The sequence below is a fragment of the Passer domesticus genome, chromosome 7 (genome assembly GCF_036417665.1).
Source record: "Passer domesticus isolate bPasDom1 chromosome 7, bPasDom1.hap1, whole genome shotgun sequence".
In the NCBI taxonomy this organism is placed as follows: domain Eukaryota; kingdom Metazoa; phylum Chordata; class Aves; order Passeriformes; family Passeridae; genus Passer; species Passer domesticus.
Window position 1 is genome coordinate 5299892 of NC_087480.1, and position 19181 is coordinate 5319072.

The 19181-nt window shown below is 59.3% G+C and overlaps 3 protein-coding genes and 1 long non-coding RNA gene across 7 annotated transcripts; 1 reads left to right on the forward strand and 3 right to left on the reverse strand.

Moving 5' to 3' along the window:
- Positions 1-131: 131 nt before the first annotated feature.
- On the reverse strand, positions 132-5846 carry LOC135304300 (diacylglycerol O-acyltransferase 2-like). Its single transcript, XM_064426560.1, has 9 exons — positions 5790-5846; positions 5209-5261; positions 3641-3769; positions 3461-3568; positions 3134-3204; positions 2850-3054; positions 2236-2410; positions 1939-2141; positions 132-1837 (listed from the first exon to the last, which is right to left on the reverse strand). The coding sequence occupies exons 2-9, from the start codon at positions 5246-5248 to the stop codon at positions 1683-1685; spliced, it is 1086 nt and encodes a 361-aa protein (XP_064282630.1). The 5' UTR covers positions 5249-5261; positions 5790-5846; the 3' UTR covers positions 132-1682.
- LOC135304302 (uncharacterized) lies at positions 5572-9566 on the forward strand. Of its 3 annotated transcripts, XR_010365729.1 has the most exons (4): positions 5572-5746; positions 5962-6130; positions 6849-7996; positions 8456-9566. It is a non-coding gene; the product is annotated as an uncharacterized LOC135304302 (long non-coding RNA). The 3 variants fall into 3 exon arrangements; XR_010365727.1 differs by having other exon boundaries at positions 5598-5746; positions 6849-9566; XR_010365728.1 differs by having other exon boundaries at positions 5603-5688; positions 6849-9566.
- On the reverse strand, positions 6526-11381 carry IGBP1 (immunoglobulin binding protein 1). Of its 2 annotated transcripts, none has more exons than XM_064426562.1 (6): positions 11166-11381; positions 10377-10676; positions 9003-9198; positions 8088-8173; positions 7371-7474; positions 6526-7037 (listed from the first exon to the last, which is right to left on the reverse strand). In XM_064426562.1, exons 1-6 carry the CDS (start codon positions 11354-11356, stop codon positions 6892-6894), a joined length of 1023 nt encoding a protein of 340 aa, XP_064282632.1. In that variant the 5' UTR covers positions 11357-11381; the 3' UTR covers positions 6526-6891. The 2 variants fall into 2 exon arrangements, with proteins under 2 accessions (XP_064282632.1, XP_064282631.1); XM_064426561.1 differs by having other exon boundaries at positions 6526-7040; positions 11166-11380.
- Positions 11382-15086: 3705 nt separating this feature from the next.
- On the reverse strand, positions 15087-18945 carry LOC135304088 (protein Wnt-11b-like). Its single transcript, XM_064426353.1, has 5 exons — positions 18875-18945; positions 18562-18782; positions 17902-18179; positions 16870-17162; positions 15087-16148 (listed from the first exon to the last, which is right to left on the reverse strand). The coding sequence occupies exons 1-5, from the start codon at positions 18943-18945 to the stop codon at positions 15974-15976; spliced, it is 1038 nt and encodes a 345-aa protein (XP_064282423.1). The 3' UTR covers positions 15087-15973.
- Positions 18946-19181: the final 236 nt, after the last annotated feature.

A 19181-nucleotide genomic window follows, 5' to 3' on the forward strand; every position in this document is an offset into this window, starting at 1 on the left:
CTGGCCAGGGCAGGAGAGCCACCGGGCACTCATGGCAATGGGAAGGACACTGAGGAGGCTGTTCTGGGGCAGCAGGCTGGTGTTCCATCCCTGGCACTGCTGGGGACACATGGGGCTGACAAGTCGCTAAAGAGAAAGGACACGAGTCACTAAAGAGAAAGGACACGAGTCACTAAAGAGAAAGGACGCTGGTGCCTCCCTGGGCAGGCACAGCTCTTCCAGGTGACTCAGTGGTGACATGCAGGGACCAGACTGAACCTGGGGACAGAGCCCACACTGGGCGGGTTCTCAGAGATGTCCCTGTGACACTGCTGGCCTTGGCAGAGGGGGAGGGACATGGCCTGGGGCAATTGCTGCCCATATATTGCCCCCCAATAAAGCCCCTTCCCCTCTCTACTCTCGGGCCTGTTTCTCCCTGCAGCATAAGGAAGAGGGACAAGACAATCATCCTCACCCCAGAGAAAATCCACTGGGGCAGTCTGCAGGGATGAGCTGGAGCTGCTGTGGTGACAGGAAGGTTCTTGGGAATTTCCCTTTATGGGTGTTTGCTCCTCAAATGTTTACCCAGCCCTTTGTTTGACCAAGTGCCTGCGCAGAGCAGCGCGCTGAGATTGGTATCAGTGCTGTTGACTCTCCCACGCCAGCCTGGCAGGAATGGGACAGGGACAGGGCTGTCCCCGTTCCAAGAAGCCCAGGAGTCCCTGTCCCCACCAGTCCCTGTAAGTTCTTCCAGCACATGCCTAAGAAAGGGGTGCCTGAGTGTCACTGGAGTGTCACACCCAGCCACCACACCAGTCACACAGAGCCACATCCCACAAGAGCTGCCCAGGGGAAGGAGATGGCCCAGGAATGGCCCATCCCAGCCCCACACCCCTCTCCCACCCAGAGACACCCTCACTCACCACTGAACCAAGAGCAGAGAGAGCAGGAGGCATCCCTCCTGAGCCCAGTTAAACCAGTAAGAGCTGCCCCTCACCTCCCATTACATCCAACGTGGCTCAGGTGCACCTGGGAGCTGCTTGGCTGCACCTGAGTGGTGCAAGGGCCCTGCCAAACACTGCCCCAGCTGGAGGTGGGACTGCTAGGGAGGGGACATGCTGGGTGGCAAGGGCACTCAGATGGGCAGTGCAGGGGTACTGCCACCGTGCTGCCAATCCCAACCTCTGGAACACACACAGACAGGCACTGGGAGGTTCAAAATCTGTATTGGGCACGGAGATGGCAGGAAAGGCTCGTCTGGGGCCACATGGTCCTGGCTCAGGCCACATCCACAGGTCCCCAAGTCCAGGAGTGTCCCCCCCCCACCCCAGCGCGGGCTGTGCCCCAGGCTGGTCCCTCTGGTGATCAGGATGCCACCCCACAAACCCCATGTCAATCCCTCCTCCCATGACACCCCTCCCTCAGCTTGTGGTGACCTGGTTATCCCAGGGGACCGTGCCCATGGCTGGCCCCAGCCCCACACCAGCCCCCTGCAGGGAACAGCTGTGTCACCCACAGCCCTCCCAAAACCCCTTGCAAGGGGGAGCCTTTCCCAATCCTCCCCTCGCTTCCCCCTCTCCTTCTGTTTGGAGGAACAGAAGGCCAGAGTGGGGACTGTCCCCTGCACGTCCCCATGCCAGGCTGGCTGAAACTCCCCCTGCAAGAGCCCTGATGAGCCAGGAGGGGGCCGGTGCCGGTGGCGCTCAGAGGATGTGCAGCTCGTCTGACTCGGACAGCCCGTACTTGGTCTTGTTCTCGTTGAAGAGCTTGAGCAGGGCGCGGATGTAGAGCTCGTGGTACCGGTCCACCAGCTCCCGGCTCGGGTTCTCCACCTTGGGCACCGCCAGCGGCTCCCCCACTGCCGGCAGGGGACGGGGTCAGCCTGGTGGCCACACGCCCGGCTGGGTGGGGACACCACCCGCTGCGGTGTCCCCTCACCCTGAGACCCCCAGCGCTCACCCACGGTGGTGATGGGCCTGGCGTAGGGCAGGAAGCCGCGGGAGCGGCACGAGGTGAGGCCGCGGCCGTAGAAGAGGCAGGGAGCGAAGCCGATCATCTTCTGGAAGCGCCGCTGGATGCTCCTCATCCAGGAGCCCTCCTCAAAGACCACCTGGCGGAAGAGGTCGTTCTCCCCAAAGGAGAAGGAGGGCACGAGGAAGGCCCTGGGGAGGGGACACGGTGGGTGGTGACGGGGCTCTGGGCACGGCCGGGACCCGCGGGGGTGGTGGCAGCGCTGGTGGCCCAGCCGTGACCCACCCGTGGCGCAGGGCCATGCGCACGAAGCCCTTGCGGTTCCTGAGGATGAGCGTGGTGACTCCGGGCCGGCAGGACAGCGACTCGGCCGCGCCGCCGATGACGATGGCCACCGCGTTGCCGGTGCCCTTCTGCGACAGCAGGTACCCGATGGCGCGGCGGGTCACCGGGAACAGCCCTGCGGCGGGACGGAGCACCGGGGCTGCGGCACTGCGGTGCCCGGCCACCCGACAGGGACCGCCGAGGGTCCCCCCGAGCGACGGCACCTGGTGGGAGCGGGGCGAGGACGGAGCGAGGGCTCCCTCTGCTGCGGGCAGGGGTGGGAAAGGTGCGGGCAGGGAGCGGCGCGGGCAGCGTGGGGACAGCGAGGGCGGAGGGCACACGCAGGGTGTAGGCAAGGAGCGGGCAAGGCGGAGGAGCGGCCCCGACAGGGTGTAGGCAAGGCGCGGGCAGGGTGCGAGCCGGGTGAAGGTGCAGCTCGGGCAGGGTGCGAGGTGAAGCTGTGGCTCTGGCACAAGGCAGGCAGAGCAGCGCCCCTGCCCTGCCTCCTGCCGGGAGCACCGTCCCTGCCGTGCTTCAGGAGGGATGGGGAGCTGGGCAGGGCAGGCACCGCTCACCCCCACTCATCAGGTACTCCCGAAACACGGGCAGGCGGAAATTTCCGGCCAGCGTGGTGAGGAAGGAGCGGATGCCCGGGAAGAGCTCCTCGAAGCCCGTGGAGCCCGTGATGAAGTTGCAGAAGGCGCCGACGCAGAGGATGCCGTGGGGGTGCGAGCCGATGATGTAGTTGTGGCTGGGGGACAGGTCGTGGGTCTTCACCAGCTGCGGGGACAAGAGGAGTCACGGGAACGTGACGGTGGCACCTCCTTTTGGGTGGTCCCAGCCCGTCCCGGCGCCGTACCTTCACCGGGAAATAATCCCGAAAGTGCTTCCACACGGTCCATCGCCGCAGGCACGACAGCCTCCTGCCACCTGCAGAGCCGGGAGGGGCCCCAGGAGATGATGCCCAGCCCAGCCCGGCCCAGCCCGGCCCAGTGGGCAGCAGGATCCAAGGGATCTCCCCGCGGACCCGCTGCATCCCTCTTCCCACTGTGGTGCTGATGATGGAGTGGGGGGAAGGAGCAGTGGGGATGTGATGCTCCCCAAATTCTGGGAGGCACCTGGAGAAAGGGGTACGCCACCCCCATCCTGCTGCAAAGCTGGAGGAGCAGGGACACGGCCACCACACCTTTCTCCGGCGTGTCCCAGTCGAAGATGATCCAGGCCAGGTAGAGCACGGGGATGAGCCAGAGGCTGGTGAACAGCAGGTAGATGAGGAGCACGAGGCTGACGATTCCTGCGGGAGCCGGGCAGGGGGTGAGCGGCTGTGTGGCCCCCCGGGACCCCCCGCAGCCCCCTCCTCACTCACCCAGCAGCAGGAAGCTGAGCACCCACTGCAGCACGGCCAGCAGCTGGAGGGCAGAGGCGATGTCGCGTTTCGAGGGCCAGGGCACGGCCAGCAGCGTCCTCAGGGCAGCCTGGATGCTGGCCCGGCTGCCTGCGGAGAGGGGGGCGCGGCCCCCGCCCAAAACAGCGCGGCTCGGATGGGGTGGGGTCACCGGGAGGTGGGGTGGGAAGGGGGAGCAGCTGGGGGAGGAGGGATGGGATGTGGCGGGTGGAATGGAGGAGGCTCATCCCCAGGAAGGTCTGGACCATGCCAGGAGGTGGCCCTGGGCAGTCAGGGCTGTCCCCAGGGTGGGGAGCACTGGGCACCCCAAGCCCAAAAGCTCCGTGCACCAGCGGGGCCGAGAGCAGTGGCACATCCCGCTCCATGCCCAGTTCCCGAGGCCAGGACCATTCTGTGCCCTCCTTGGTGTGCTCAGGCTCACGGGGGATTTGGGGATTTCTCAGCTGGCACAGCAGGCAGGCACCACCCCCAGCAAGTGCCAAGGCCAGCAGCAAGGCCAAGCCAGGGTGGCTGGAGGTGGCTGTCCCAGTCTGTCCCCACAGGGACACGCCGCTGGCAACACAGCCACTCCACTCCCCCTGCCACCCCTTCCCTCCAGCCGATCTTGGTGAACCATTAACCTCCCTGGGCTGGGAGCCAGGATCCAAACTCCAAGCCTGGCCCCATCCTTGCCCCATCCCTGCTCCCTAAAACGGCCCAGAGGTGCTGGCCCTGCCAGCACTGTGCTCCTGGACAAAGGTCCCCACACTGAGACCACCCCAGAGAGCCACCCCAGCATCACAAAAGCCTTGTGTTCTTAGGAAAACAACCCCAAATCTGGCCAGAGAGATGATCGGGAGACACAGGAGCAGCCCTGTCCCTGTGGCTGCCCAAGCCAGGGACCCCTGGATCAGAGGAAAACCACCGACCCCTGGTTCAGGAAGCTGGTGGAGGTTCAGCTCTTCCCAGCTCAATCCAAACCAGGAATGGGACAAGTGAAATAAATTAAACACTGGAACCATCTCCGGGACATGGGAGATTTTTCCAGTGGGAAATTTTTGTCTTTTTCTTCCATGCAGCACGCTGGGCTCTGGGTGATCCCTTCCACCCACCACACATCCCCAAAATCCCAGTCACCTGCAGAACCCAGTGTCTTTACCCCAGGGAAGACACAGAGCTCTTCTCAGCAAACTTGTGCCCACCAAACAGTTGCTTTTTAACTTTCCTAGCTCCTATTCCAAAAACCCCATGGATGTCCCCACCACAGACACAGAGAACCCCCCAGGGCTCTGCTGTCAGCCCCATCCACAGCGACAGCAGCCTCTGCAAACCCAATTTGGAATTTGCAGGAGCATCTTGTGTGTAACATTCCCAAAGCCACACAAAATTTCATCCCTGTGGAGCAACAGCGGGTTTTCCTGTGGAGCTATTCTCTAATTGCTCCCAACACCCTTTTCTCCTCAGCAGTGCCAAGCAAGGGAGACAAGCACCAGCTCCTCACATTGCTGGAGAACCAGGACCCATCCCAAGCCTTTTTGGGAATCCCTTACCACTGAGGTTCTGGGAGCAGGCTGCTATGATGGTTTTCATGGCGGCAGGAGCTCTGTGGGTGGAAAGGTGAGTTTGGCAATCAGAGGGCGCCGGGTTGTGTGTCCAGAGCCTTTAACCAGGTGACCAGAGGGACTCCGGCCCTGCTGAGGGGAGGGGACCTGCTCCAGCTGGGATTAGCAGCATGGAGAGCAACTGGGGGTCCCTGAAGGGTCACACAGAGGGGGAGGCACTGTGGCTGTGCTGGGAGGTTGCTGTTCCTTGGAAAGTCCCGGCTGCCAGTGCTGGCAGGGGCTGAATTCCTCTGGGAATGCCCCATCCCCCTGGGAATGGTACCGTCCACGCTGGGGGAATGTCACAAACACTGCCATGTGACAGCCCCAGAGCCACCCAAAAATATCACCCTGAAGCTCCACAGCCAGCAGACCATTCCTGCTGCTCCCGGCCCCGGGATGGGCACTCTGCCTCCTGCCCAGGGAGAGGTTTGAGGGGAAAAATGACAAGAAAGGGAAATAGGAGCAGCAGGGAGCCAGCACTGAGGTGGGGCTTCAGGCCAACAGCCCAAGGAACTGGGAGAACCCACAGGGGATAAATCCCTGAAGCTGCTCCTCAGGATCCAGCTGTCCAGAGGTGTTCCTAGTGCTGGCTAACATCAGTGTAGCAGAGGGATGAGCACACCCACAGGATCATGGTGGGGATGTAATAAATGTTTCCTGGGAGATTTGGAACCCACAAACCCCTGCTGTGAATTGTAGGGACTCGGTACCTGGGAGGAAGGAGCACAGTCCCTGCAGGTTTCCTGGGTGTGGATCAGTTCTGAGGACAGGGATTGCTGCATGGAAAACACCTCAACTCCAGCTGGGCCCAAATCCTGCTGACAGGAAGGAAAGCCACCAAATTTCTGCAGAATCCCACTCTCCCAGGGTAAGGAAGCACCATGGAGGTGACACTGCTCCAGGTGACAAAAGGTGCCAGCCATGCTTTGCTTTCCATCCCAGTATTCCACCAGGTTTGGAACAAGTCCATCCACAGCTACCAGCCCACACAGGGCACTTCCAGAGCTCCCAGCTGTGATTCCTGCACACACCTGCTCTGTGCCAGCTCAGCCCTCTTCTCCCTCATTCAGGAATGGTGCCTGAGGGATTCAGTTTTCCCCTTTTCAGGGATTGTACCAGTGGGTTTCAAAACACACTACTTTGTCTTGGAATATGGCACCATCTGTCCCAGTTCTGTCCCTTGTGGGCTCCACGAGAGCATCTGGGGCTCACCCCCTGGAAAAGCTCGGGATGAAGAGCAAGAGAATTTCATGGCAAGAACCAGACAGCACAAAGAGAGTTTATTTTGCTTAAAATAGAGAGGAAAAAAAATAAATATATCCACCCACAATACAAAGAGCAGTTTCCAAATCCATGGAGCTCCCCTTGGAGGATGCCTCCGCCTGGGAGGGCAGAGGGAGCCTGACCCTCCTGGAGCTGCCCCTCAGAGCTCTGGGGCACCCCCAGCACCACCAGTGCCCCCAGTCTGACATGGAATGCACACCAAAGCAGGGGGTCACTGTCCTCCTGCCATCCTGTGCCCTGCCCATCCAGGGAATTCCCGGATGTTCCACCTATGTACACTGTATTCCCTTCTCCCTCTCCAGGTTGTTCTCCCAGGATCTCCAGGCCCTGCTGGCAGCCAGAGCATCAGCCCATGTTGTGCCTGTTGCCGTAGCCCCGGGGGTGTGTGTCCTTCCAGTCGTCCCAGTCCCGAGCTTTCCGAAGAGCTTCCTCATCATCCTCCTCCTCCTCTGTCTCCTGCTGCTGCTTCTGCATCTCCTCATCACTTGTACCTGCTGGAGGAGAGGGACACGAGGAGATGCAGCTTCTCCAAAGCCCTGCTGGGAGCTGGGCTTGCCAGACAGCAGGAGGGAGAACCTTGGAATGGGCTGGGTTGGAAGGGATCTTAGAGCCCATCCAGTGCCACCAGGAACACCTTCCATGATCCAGGTTATTCCAAGCCCTGTCCAACCTGGCCTTGGACAGGCCAAGCACAGTCTACCCCAGTTGTTTTCCTAATAAAGCTTGGATTCTTCCACAGTCAGAGGTTCCATACCCTGCACACATCCTGGTTCACCCATCCCAAGAGGCTTCCCAAACCCCCTGCTCCCACCTCTGTTCCATACCTGGAACCCTCTGTGGGGTGGACACAATTCCCTGCTTCCGGCGCTGCTCGTACCAGTCATCCACAGTCATGGTGGGCAGCCCGGGATAGCCGGCTCCAAACACCCTGCAGAGGGACAAAACCAGGCAATGAAATCCCCTGGAATGAGCAGGAACACAGGCAAGAGGCACAGGGCTGTTCCATGATCCAGTCTGTGCTAAGGATGTCACAAGGCAGGCTTGAGGGGTGACCCAACTGTGGCCTTCCTGTGCCTGAGGGAAAGATGGACAGGGCCTGGAGTGGCAGGACAAGGGAATGGCTTCCCACTGCCACGGGGCAGGGTTAGATGGGATACTGGGAAGGAATTCCCCCCTGGGAGGGTGGGGAGGCCCTGGCACAGTGTGCCCAGAGAAGCTGTGGCTGCCCCAGGATCCCTGGAAGTGTCCAAGGCCAGGCTGGACAGGGCTTGGAGCACCCTGGGACACGGAAAGTTGGCCCCAGGACATCACTGGGAAGTGAAGCAGACACATGGAAAGCTCAGCACAAATCATGTGCCAAGCATGACAGGAATTTTGGTTTCTCTCCCATTCTGTGCTTTAGATGCTGAAATTCCTGCATTCTGCCACAAACTCAAGTGCAGACATGAAGGTACCACCTGGATTTCTGCACTTGATGGAATATTTCAGGCTTGACATGACAGCACTGCCCCAAAGTGTGTTTGCATCATCCCAATCCATACCTGGCCTGAGCAGCATCCCGGGTGAGGATGAAGGGTTTCACTGGAGTTCTGGCTGACCGGGAAGGGCCACGGGGACCTGCTGGAGCCTGGGGATGCAAACAACAGTCACCAGGGAATGGAGGGGATCAGAATCCCCCCTCTGCTCCCCATCCTGAAGTTATTAAAGGTCTTGTAGAGGAGAAACACCTCAGCTGTCAGAGCAATGCTCCAGCATGGAAAATCCAGGCCTGAATTTGGTTTAAATCGGGAATCCCAACTGTGCCTGCACAGGAATCACCTCCTGTGCCTGTGTGCCACCTGCTGGGGTCAAAGCAGAGCTGCCAGGGCTGAGCTCTGACCACAGCAGGAAATGTTATTTATTCTTCCAGTGGAACATTCTGAGCCCATCATTCCACGGACACCTCGGAGGAGCTGAGTCCTGCAGTGCCAAAACATGACCCCCTAAACCAGCCCTGCCAAAACATGACCCCCTAAACCAGCACATCAGGATTTCTGTTCCCAGGTCACAGAAATCCTGGACACGTTTCTGCACAGGCATTGCAGGTCTGTGGCAGTGTTCTGTCATTCCAAATGGGAATAACACCTGGAGAAGCTGCAGACCAGGAATGGAAGCTTGACAGAAACCACAAGGGTCTTATTTTAATTTCCAAACTCAACTGCTCTTCAGAATTAAGGATCTGCAGAAAAGCCTTTGCACAGCCTAGCTCAGCTCTGATATTCCAGGCTGCAGCATTCCACAGGCTGGGATTGTGGCAGAGGTGTGGCAGCAGAGCCCAACCCAAACCCCAGGATTCAGAATGAAGGAAAGCCCATCAGCTCATGCTGTGATCGAGCACAATTCCAATGGGAAGTCACTGAATAAAACTCTGGATTCCTCTGGGATTCATCCCCTCGTGCCCAGGAGAGCTCCCTCACCGGCCTGGCTGCATCCCTGCTCTTCAGGATCAGCAGCTCCTGCTCGATGCTCTCCATCTCCTCCAGGCTGGTGGCGATCCATTTCTGGATCTGCAGGATGTAGAATTCCCGGACCTGATCCTCATCCGCTGTCCCGCTCTCCACGGAGCTGCTCATGGAGGCCAGCTTGTTCTCCAGCTCCTTCTTCTGTTTGTACCTGGCTCAAGCACAGCAAAATCACATCATGGAATCATTTTTCTGCAGCACAGCCCAGCCCTGGGGTCTTCACCACCCTTTCTAAGAGGATCAACCAAATTCCATGGAAGTTGTGCTGGCTCCTGCTGGAATTTCAGCCCCTCCTGTCAGTTAAAAGCAGCTGTAAAGTTACATTTAATTCAGAGGGGCCTCAATGATTTTATTCTCCTCCTAAACATTGAGGAATCCTTGGAAATTGAAGTTTTCCTGGTAAAACTGGGCAAGACTGGGAACATCAGTCTCCTGGAGAAAGCAGGACTGAGAAAATCAATGGAATGCCTGGTTAGGGTTGATTCCATGTCACACAAACAGAATAAAACACTTTTCCAACTTTTGCCTCAGGTGGTTTTTGTGTGCAGGCAATTTTTTTTAACATAATTTTGCCTTTTTGGACTTTTTGACCTATTCAGGAATTAATTATTAAAGGGAGGGACTCCCTATATAATAAACTTCCAGGGTAAATTTATTTTTACTTTTTCAGGAATTAGCTGTTAAAGGGGAAACCACTCATATCAAACACTTCCAAACTAAATCCTTGTGTCCTCCTTCCCTCAGTTACTGTCACCTGAAGAATGAACAATAAGAGCCAAGAAACCTTTGGGAGATGAGAGGACAAGGAGCATAAAGAAGTAATTCTAAAAAAGAAACCCTTCCCAATTAGAATATAAATCATATTTTTCTATGCTTTTCTACACAATTCCAGCAAGTCCAGCCCAGTTTGGACCTTACAGTGCTGCCACAATGAGCAATTCAGTGGCCAAAATCCCAACCAAAGCATCAAAGGCACAACAATCTTTTTTTTCAGGCTCTAATGAACCCACTGGTAGGAAACTTCCAGTCTGGAAGTCTTTGTGCTGCCAGCAGTGATTAAAGAACTAATTGCAAGATTAATTATGAAAGATTAAAGAGCTAATTTTAAGTTTTTGAGCAGTTTTTCCTCAAGAGACCAGAAACTGGAGACAGAAATGCCCCTCCCCAGCCCCACCCATTAAACAGCGAGCTGCATCTCTTCAAATGAGCTTTTATGATCAAATTATTCCAATGCTCAGGGAAGCCCTTCCCTGTCCAACCCTGCACTGCCTCAGGCTCCTGCTCCTCCCAGAGTGGTTTACAAAGCCCTTCCCAGTGCACGGAGCCCACCTTTCAATTTTGGCTTTCCTGTTAATGGCCATGGCCACCAGGTCGGGCTGGGTGGGGTCCTGGGGGGCCGAGGGGCTCCCGGTCTCCTCCTCCCGGGAGGTGCCGGGGGGCAGCTGGGAAGATCCCAGCCCGTAGCTCCTGCAGAGCTTCAGGAAGCTCAGGAAGTGCTCCCGGGCGCTCTCCAGGTGCTCCCTTCTCCTGCTCAGGTCCACCTGCTTCAGCGTCAGGGCTCCCAGCAGCGCCGGCAGCAGCATGAACTTCAGGTCGGCGGAGGGGATCTCCTCCAGCTCCTCGTTCTCACTGCCAGGGAGAGAGCAGGGAAAAGGAATGGGGACGGGAAAGGGGCTGGACTCATCCTGGGAGGGGCTGGGGGGGCTCAGCCTGGAGGAAAGGAGGCTCAGGGGGGACCTTGTGGCTCTGCACAGCTCCTGACAGGAGGGGACAGCCAGGGGAGGCTCTGCTCCCAGGAACAGGGACAGGAGGAGGGGAAAAGGCCTCAAGCTGTGGCAGGGGAGGGTCAGGGTGGAGAACAGCGGGAATTTCCCCATGGAAAGGGCGGCCAGGCCTTGGCAGGGGCTGCCCAGGGCGGTCTGGAGTGCCCGTCCCTGGCGGTGCCCAAGGAGCGCCCAGAGGGGGCACGCAGTGCTCGGGGCTGGGATCGCTCACAGGCTGCACTCCATGCTCCTGGAGATCTCGTCCAGCCTCACTGACTCCGGGATCCTGTCCCGTTCCCGCCGCCCCTCTGCCCTGCCCGGGGCCCTCCCGTCCCCTCAGCCACCCTGAGCCCACCTGAACAGCTCCAGCTGCGTCACCATGGCCGCCGCCCGCTGCAGCGCGTCCAGCCCCTGCCGCACCTTGTCCTGCACGGCCGGGGCTCCCGAGGAGGACTCGGTGCTGGCCTCCAGCTCGTCCCAGAGCCGCCGTCCCAACGCCAGCAGCTCCGCCAGCCGGGGGCCGCCCGCGCCCGCCTCCGCCATCATGGGCCGGGAACGGCGCCGCCGCCACTTCCGGCGCGGTGCGGCGCGACCGTACCCGCCCCGGCAGCCATCTTGGGGAGGTCACCGCCATAGGCACAACGCGGGGCGCCACCTTGGAGAGGTCACAGCTCGAGCTGCGGCGGGCGCCATCTTGGGGAGGGCACGGGCGCGGGGCCGCCATGCTGGTGAGGGCAGGCTGAGGGCGGCGGGCCTGGTGGGCGCCGTGAGGGCCCCGCGCTCGCCCCGCGGCCCCGGAGCCCCCGCAACCCTCAGGACGGACGGGAATCGCGGGCAGGAGCGGTTCCTGGCGCTGCCGGGACCGCTCAGAGGCCTCCAGTGCCCGCACGCTTTTCCCTGCTAGGTCCTGCCTGGCGCACCGGCCCGCAAGGGTCCTGGCAGGGAGCGCTGGGAAACTGGGAAAAAATGTGGATAATTAGATAAATTGGCAGAAAAGATCTATTTTCCCGCTGTATAAAAAGGGGGACACAGTGGAGATCCTTGATAGTACAGTACTGGATGTCAATATATATAAATTTATTTGTTTAAGCACAACATCTTCCTATTCACTATTTTTTCTACAGTACAAGTGGGATATGTGATTTTTTTTTCTTTATTTATTTATTTCTCTCCTAAAATCTCTACAATTCAACCAGGCATCAGGCAGGGTAGGGTTAAATCTGTGCTTTTAGGAGCAGGTTATTTCCCTTAGAAATACAGGTGATCTGGCTGTGAGCAAAGCATGGATGTAGCAACCACTGCTCCTTACTCCTGAGTGATTCTAGCTCAGCCTCTGAGGGTGACTCAGGTTTACTCTCTTTGTTTTCTCCATGCCTGTGTCAGATTGTGCAATGAGTGGTTGCTCACAGAGCCCAGGAGTGCTGTGGGTCCCCCAAACCTGCCTGGCCCCATTTTGGTGACGGGAGGATCTCCTGGATATTCCCGCAGGGTTCACGGCCACCTCAGTGTCTGCTCTGCACAGGAGAGAGTGCCCAGGCTCCCGTCCTGCTGGAATGGCTGCCTGGCCTGGGAGAGACCAGATCCTTCCCCGCAAGGGTGGGGAGGCCCTGGGATGGATTTCCCAGAGGAGCTGTGGCTGCCTCACCCCTGGAAGTGCCCAAGTCCAGGCTGGATGGGGCTTGGAGCAACCTGGGATGGGGAAGGTGTCCCTGCCCATGGCAGGGGGTGGAACAAGATGGGCTTTAAGGTCCCTTCTGCCAAACCATCCAAGAATTCCATGATTCCAAGGGATGGAGAGCTGCTTCCCCTCCGAATCCCCGCAGGCCCTGCCAGAACTGACCTTCCAGCTGCGCCCAAACCCCCTCAGGCTGCAGCTGCTTCCCCCTCGGATCTTACAGCTTTACTCACCCCGATTGTCCCTGTCCCTCAGCTGAAGATCCCCACAGGGACAATCCCTGTTTGGTTTGTCACCCTTGGAGCACCCCGCCACTGCTGAGCCCCCCGGGGATAAAGGAGAACAGAGAGGGAAGGGTTTTTCCTTAAATACAGGCGTGTGTGTGCCTCGTGGTGTGATGGTGCATGGTCACAAAGGTCACAGCAACATCCCCCAAATACTCCCAGCAGCGCGGGGCTTGGAGCACCCTGGGGTAGGAGAAGGCTCCCTGCTGATGGAACTGGGTGAGATTTAATGTTCCTTCAACCCAAACCAGTCCAGGATTCCCTGAATTCTGTGAGAAGTCACGGCTGAGCCCACCCTGGGCTTCCTGCTCCTCCTGGCTCGGCCCTGTGAGCAGCACAGGGAAAAGCAAGTGCAGGTTTCTATTCACATTCCAATGGGAGCACTCCAGGGCTGTGCAGAAGGAGTGGCACAACATATCCCCGGACTTTTGGAGCCATCCTTCCTCCAAAATACTTAATTACCAACGGTTTGTTGCTCATATTACCCTGCTGGAACGAGTTATGCAGCATCCCTCAATGAATAAGGGAATAAAAGGAAAAATAAATAAATCAGCGTTTTAACAGCAAAATCAAAAGAACCCATGAAAATCACTCGCCTTCCTCCCGACTGTATTGTTTGCACAAGTCTGACCAGCAACAAATAACCACGTTCACACCAAGGTTACTCCCTCAAAACCCCTGGGGACAGACGCAGGGATCGTTTCCACCGCATCCATCCTCCGGCTCCCGGTTCCTGGGGGATGCTCCCGGCCCTGCAGGTCTCACATCCCTGCTAATTCCAGGTGTGGGCCCGGATTCCAGCAGCCCCCCTGGGAGCGTTGTCACAGCGCTGTCACCCCCTGCCAGCCTGACCCTTTGCACTCTCCCGCTAATTCCGGCGCCTTCCCAATTCCCGCAGGATTCCGGCGGCACTGTGACCCCTCCAGTCTTTTCCCAGCTCTCCCCTGATGGGCTTGGAGTCAAGGAGGGAGAGGAGGAGTGAATTCTGCATATTCAGCACTTGACCCTGCCTTTTCCCAGGCAGAAATTCCAACGGGACCTCTCTAGGAGGGATCCCGAAGCTCCCCTGGGCATTCCTTGCTATTGTGGCTCCTCTCCTCTCCCCCAGGCGATGTGTGTTTGTAGTTACCAAATGCAAATCACATTTCCCACCCTCCTGGCTGGAGTTCTCACTCCACAAGATCCTTCCCTTTTTTTTCCCCCCTCTCACCAGCTCGTTTTGCAGTGCTCGGCGGAGTTCGCCGCCCCTCCCGTTGTCACCTCCCCGAGATCTGGGATGCGGATGGAGGGAAGGCATTGAGGCAACCCTGGTTTAGTACCTGCAGCCCCCTGCACGCAGAAACTGCGGCTGCTGAGCAGCCTGGCAGCCGAAACTCCTTTTTCTGGGCCATGCCGGGCGCCCACCCCTAATCGCATTCCAAAAGGAAAACTCGGGATAGCTTTTGGCCTTGGGCAGCTGCGGCTTTCCAGGCGCTCTCGGAAAGGAGCTGGCAGCAGGCAGGGCCCGACAGTGGCATTTAACAGCTGATAACGAGGGTTAGCCCCCGGCACCCCCGAGCTCGGGCTCAGCTCCAGCCCCGCATCCTCTCGGGCCACCTCGGATTCCCTCCCTGCTCCCACAGAAACCTGGAGCGCATTAAGGGGAGGGGATGTTTTACAAGGAAAGCTCATGCGCTGATTCCGTGACCCAGCAGAGACCATTAAAAGTGATGGAATGGATGTGGGAATGAGTAATCGTCCAGCTGGGCTGGGGCTGAGCGCGGCCAGCTCCCGTCAATGGGAACCAAAAATAAAGGGGAGCTGCAGGAATCCATCCCAGGAATCCCATCCCATTTACCTTTCCTCCTGGTGCTGTTTGGACTCATCCTTCCTCTCCAAAGGCTGCCCCAGCAGGAATCTCATCCCATCCAAAAGCTCGGCCAGATTTTGTGCTCTGGGAAATGTGGGAGCCCCCATCCCTGGCTCCCCTTGCTGTTCACACACACCCTTGGCTCATCCAGCCACATTCCCAAGGATCAGAAAATAACCCTGGACTGCCACAGCTTCCAGCACCAGCCCTGAATCCCAGGCAGACAGAGACCTGAGGAAGCAAGGGATAAAACAGGAGCAGAGGAAGGCAGGGATCTGTAATTAAAGGCAAATCGGGGCCAGTGAGAAAGAGTTGAAAGTGAGCTGGTCCTCAGAAAAGGAAAAGAAAAGTGTGGACATGGGGCTTTATGGACACAAGGCTCTCCTTGCAGCCTCTTTCTCCAGGACCAGCTCAGAAGGACATGCAGGAGAGATTGTCCTAGGAAACAAGGTGCAGAGAGTTATAACATTTATTTAAAAACAATACCAGAATCCCACTTACAGGAAGTACAGAAAATAAAGGTTATTTCTTGCTTCCCCAAGGCCCTGGAGTTGTGTCCCCTCTCCAGAATTCCAAAGGGTATCCTAAGGGTGGAAAGAGTGGGCTGAAGACCTCAGTGGACCAGAAGGAGGGGCAGGAAGGACAGGCCACGAGAATTTAATGTATTGGGTGTGCTCCCACCTCTGACATGGGGGCAGAAGCTACAGTGATGCCATGGCTGGGTTGCTCACACACAGTCAGGGGTGGGTTTGCCAGGCTGCCCAGTTTTGGCAGCCCCCAGGAGCTCTCCTGCCCTGGTGTCTCTGCCTTCAACAAGAGCAGCCCCATCTCTGCAAATATCTCCACTGGGGTGCTGCAAAGGGCCCTGGAGCAGTGTTCTCCCCTGAGGAGGAGCACCCTGGATGAGCCCACAGCAGAATCCTGCTCCCAAAGGAGCTGCCCATGACCCCCTCACCCCAAGCAGCAGCGTTCCATCCCTGCAGCCCTCTCCCAGTCCCATCCATCTATCCCCCTCCCATCCATCACTCCTGGCTTTCAGGCAGCTGTCAGAACCCTCCTGCAAAGGGACAATGGCATCCCAGGGTCCCCGTTCTCCCGGAGAAAGGGGTCTGTGGGATGATCAATGGCTTTTCCCAGCTGGGGACAAAGGGCTGGCCCAGCTGCAGGAGGGCAGCTCTTTGTCCTGCCCCGAGGTCTGGCTTGGAAGGAACCGAAGGCTTCCCAAAAATCTCTCAGTCTGAGGCTTTCCGTGAGAGACCAGGCTTCCTGCACAGCCTCCTCCTTGCTGGGGGCATCCCTCGGGGTGGGCTCCTGGCGCCCAGCCGTGCCGGGCGGGTGCCAGCAGGGCTCTCTCCTCACTTGCAGACGTGTCTCTGCAGGCTGCGCCGGCAGCGCCTGCACACCACGGAGCAGCACCAGCGGTAGCGGCAGTGGCAGCGCTCCTGCACCTCCTCCGTGTAGGTGTTGTAGCCCCGGCCACAGCACAGCAGGTCGCAGCTGTCACTGCCCACAGAGCTCCTGTTGCACGGCCTGTGGAGAGATGTGGGAGCTGGGGACCCGCCCTCCCCAGCCCCGGCCTCTCCCAGAGTTGGTGTGCGCAGAGGAGGCAGCAGGATTATGGAATCATGGAATGGTTTGGGTTGGAAGGGATCTTAAAGATCACCCTGTGCCACCCCTGCCGTGGGCAGGGACACCCCACTGTCCCAGGGTGCTCCAAGCCCCTCCAGCCTGGCCTTGGGCACTGCCAGGGATCCAGGGGCAGCCACAGCTTCTCTGGGCACCTTGTGCCAGGGCCTGCCCACCCTCACAGGGGATAATTCCTTCCCAATATCGCAACTAACCCTGTCAGTGGGAAACCATTCCCTTTTGTCCTGTCCCTCCATCCCTTGTCCAAAGTCCCTCTCCAGCTCTCCTGGAGCCCCTTTAGGCCCTGGAAGGGGCTCTGAGCTCTCCCTGGAGCCTTCTCCTCTCCAGGTGAGCACCCCCAACTCTCCCATCCTGGCTCCAGAGCAGAGAGGCTCCAGCCCTGAGAGCATCTCCATGGCCATCTCTTAGTGAACAAGTCCCTGCCTCTCTTGTGTTGGGGACCCCACACCTGGATGCAGCAGTGCAGGAGGGGTCTCACAAGACAGGGATTCAGGGATTCAGGGATCTGCTGCAGGCTCACCCCAGCCCAGCCACATCAGCTGCCCAGGACTCTCAAACCCAGTGGAACAGGCACTCCTGCCATCAGAAGCTGAGTCCTTCCTACCTGTCCTGTGTCCCCAGAGAGCCCAGCTGGGGGTTTGGGGTGCAGTAGTCAGGAGAGTTGATGAGGTAAACCAGATCCATCTCTGTCACTGGCCTGGCATCCCCTTCCTTGGGGATCAGCTGCTTCCTGGGCCCCACGAGCCGATGGCTCACCTTGAGGGCTGCCAGGTACCTGGATTTGAGGTCAGAGGCGATTTCACCCAGGTCTGGCAGCCCTTTCCAGCAGGTCTTCACGGAGCAGGAGCCTGAAACCCCGTGGCATTTACACCTGGTATCCAGGGAGTCACTGAGCACCTGCAGGAAACAGGTGAGCTTGTTCTGTCCTGGTACTGCCCAGAGATTGACTCCCAAGGGCACCCGTGGGAGTTTCAAGGCATGAAAGGGCTCAGAGCTGAATATACTGGGGCAATCAGGGGCTCAGCCCTGCTTCAGTCCCTTCTGATAAGAACCTGACCCTTGGGGAGCTTCCAGGGGAGCTGGCAGTGGGGCTGGAGGCTTCCCAAGCCTCACCTGGGGAACAGGAGTGGATGGAAGCACAAAGATGGGACGGGCTGGGGAGCGCAGCTGGACTGGGACAGGATGAGCTCTGTTTCCAGTGAGAAGGGTGGAAAGAAGCACTGGGAGCACTGGTGTGAAAGATCAGCTAACTGGGAGTACTGGTGTGAAGTCTCAGGTGTGCTGCTTGTGGAGAGGGCATGGCACGTCTGGGGGTGGGCAGCAGTGTGCGTGTGGGGGGTGTCTGCTAACACACTTTTTAACCATTTTGTTACCCCCTGATGCTCAGGACATCCCAAAAAACCTCTGTGGCATCTGCTGCCTTACACTAGTGACCTCTGCTCCTGCTGTGGGGGGTGCTGGGCTCCATTTATCCCGGGGGGCTCGGACCCACCGTGTCCCCCCCGGGCAGTCCTGGGGGGGCTCGGACCCACCGTGTCCCCCCCGGGCAGTCCTGGGGGGGCTCAGCCCCGCCGTGTGAGTCCCAGGGGGCTCCTACACCCCCTGCCACCCGCAGCCCCGGGGGTCCCGCACCCACCGCCCGCCCCACGGCTCCGTTGTGCCGGTTCACGGCGCGCAGCCCGGGCGTGCCGCCGCTGCCGGCTCTGGCCGAGCCGTCTGTGAAGGCGGCCCCGAGCCGCAGCCCGTGGCTCAGGTTGTCGCCGCAGCCGCCCCAGCGGGAGGCGGGCGCGGGGGGCTCGGGGGGCGCGGGCCCGCAGGAGCAGAGCGGCAGCTCTCCGGAGGCGCAGGAGCGGGCGATGCCCTGCGCCGCGGCCGCCGCTGCCAGGGCGTGCACGAAGGCGGCTTCGCGCGTTCCTGCGGAGAAAAAAGGGATATTTCCTTCCTCGCTGCCCGGGCGGGCTCCTCTCTCGCACATCTCTCAGTGCAAGGAGGTTCTTTATTTCGTCTTGCAGCAGGGTAAACTCAAGGCCTCTCAAGTTTTGTGGTTTAACCTGTGGCCCCTGTGTTGCACTGATGGTATCCCCCCGCCTCTTCCCCGGCTTTTTTGGAGCCTCTGGTCTTCATTCAAACAGCCTGGCAGCTGTTTGAAATGGAAGTCACCGTCTGTCACCTCCCCCAGACGGAACTTGCACAGGATTAACACCACGTAAAGGCAGGATTTTTTCCCCAAAACAGCAACCCAAGGCAGGACACGCTGCCGGGGCAGGGCAGGGCGGGCGGGAGCAGCATCCCTTACCTGTGAGCAGCTCGGGGCCGAAGCTGGGGGCGCGCTGGATGGAGGAGCAGTTCCAGCGCATGTCGGCGAAGCTCTGCTGGCACAGCGCCTGGGTGCGCCGGGCAGCCCGCACGATGCCGGGCATCACCTCCAGGTGCCGGCGGCACAGCTGCAGCAGCTCCGGCCCCAGCAGCCGGCAGTGCTGGCTCTCGTTCCAGGACACCCCGCTGCCCGCCAGCCCGCTGTGGGGACACCCGGGGTCACTGCGGGGGCCGCAGCGCCCCGAGGGACCGCCAAGAGGGGCTCGGGAAAGGAGAGATCCCCCCCTACTCACAGCCACTGGATGGCTGCGGAGAGCCCCAGCTGGCACAGCAGCGCCGTGGCGACGGCGGAGGGGCGGCCCATGGCCGGGAACGGGGCTGGGATGGGGACTGGGAGCTGGGATGGGGACTGGGATGGGGCCGGGACAGGGGCTGGGAGCTGGGATGGGGACTGGGATGGGGCTGGGAAAGGGCTGGGAGCTGGGATGGGGCTGGGACAGGAAATGGGATGTGGCTGGGATGGGGTCTGGGAGCTGGGATGGGGTCGGGACAGGGACTGGGACAGGACTGAGAGCTGGGATGCGGCTGGGATGGGGACTG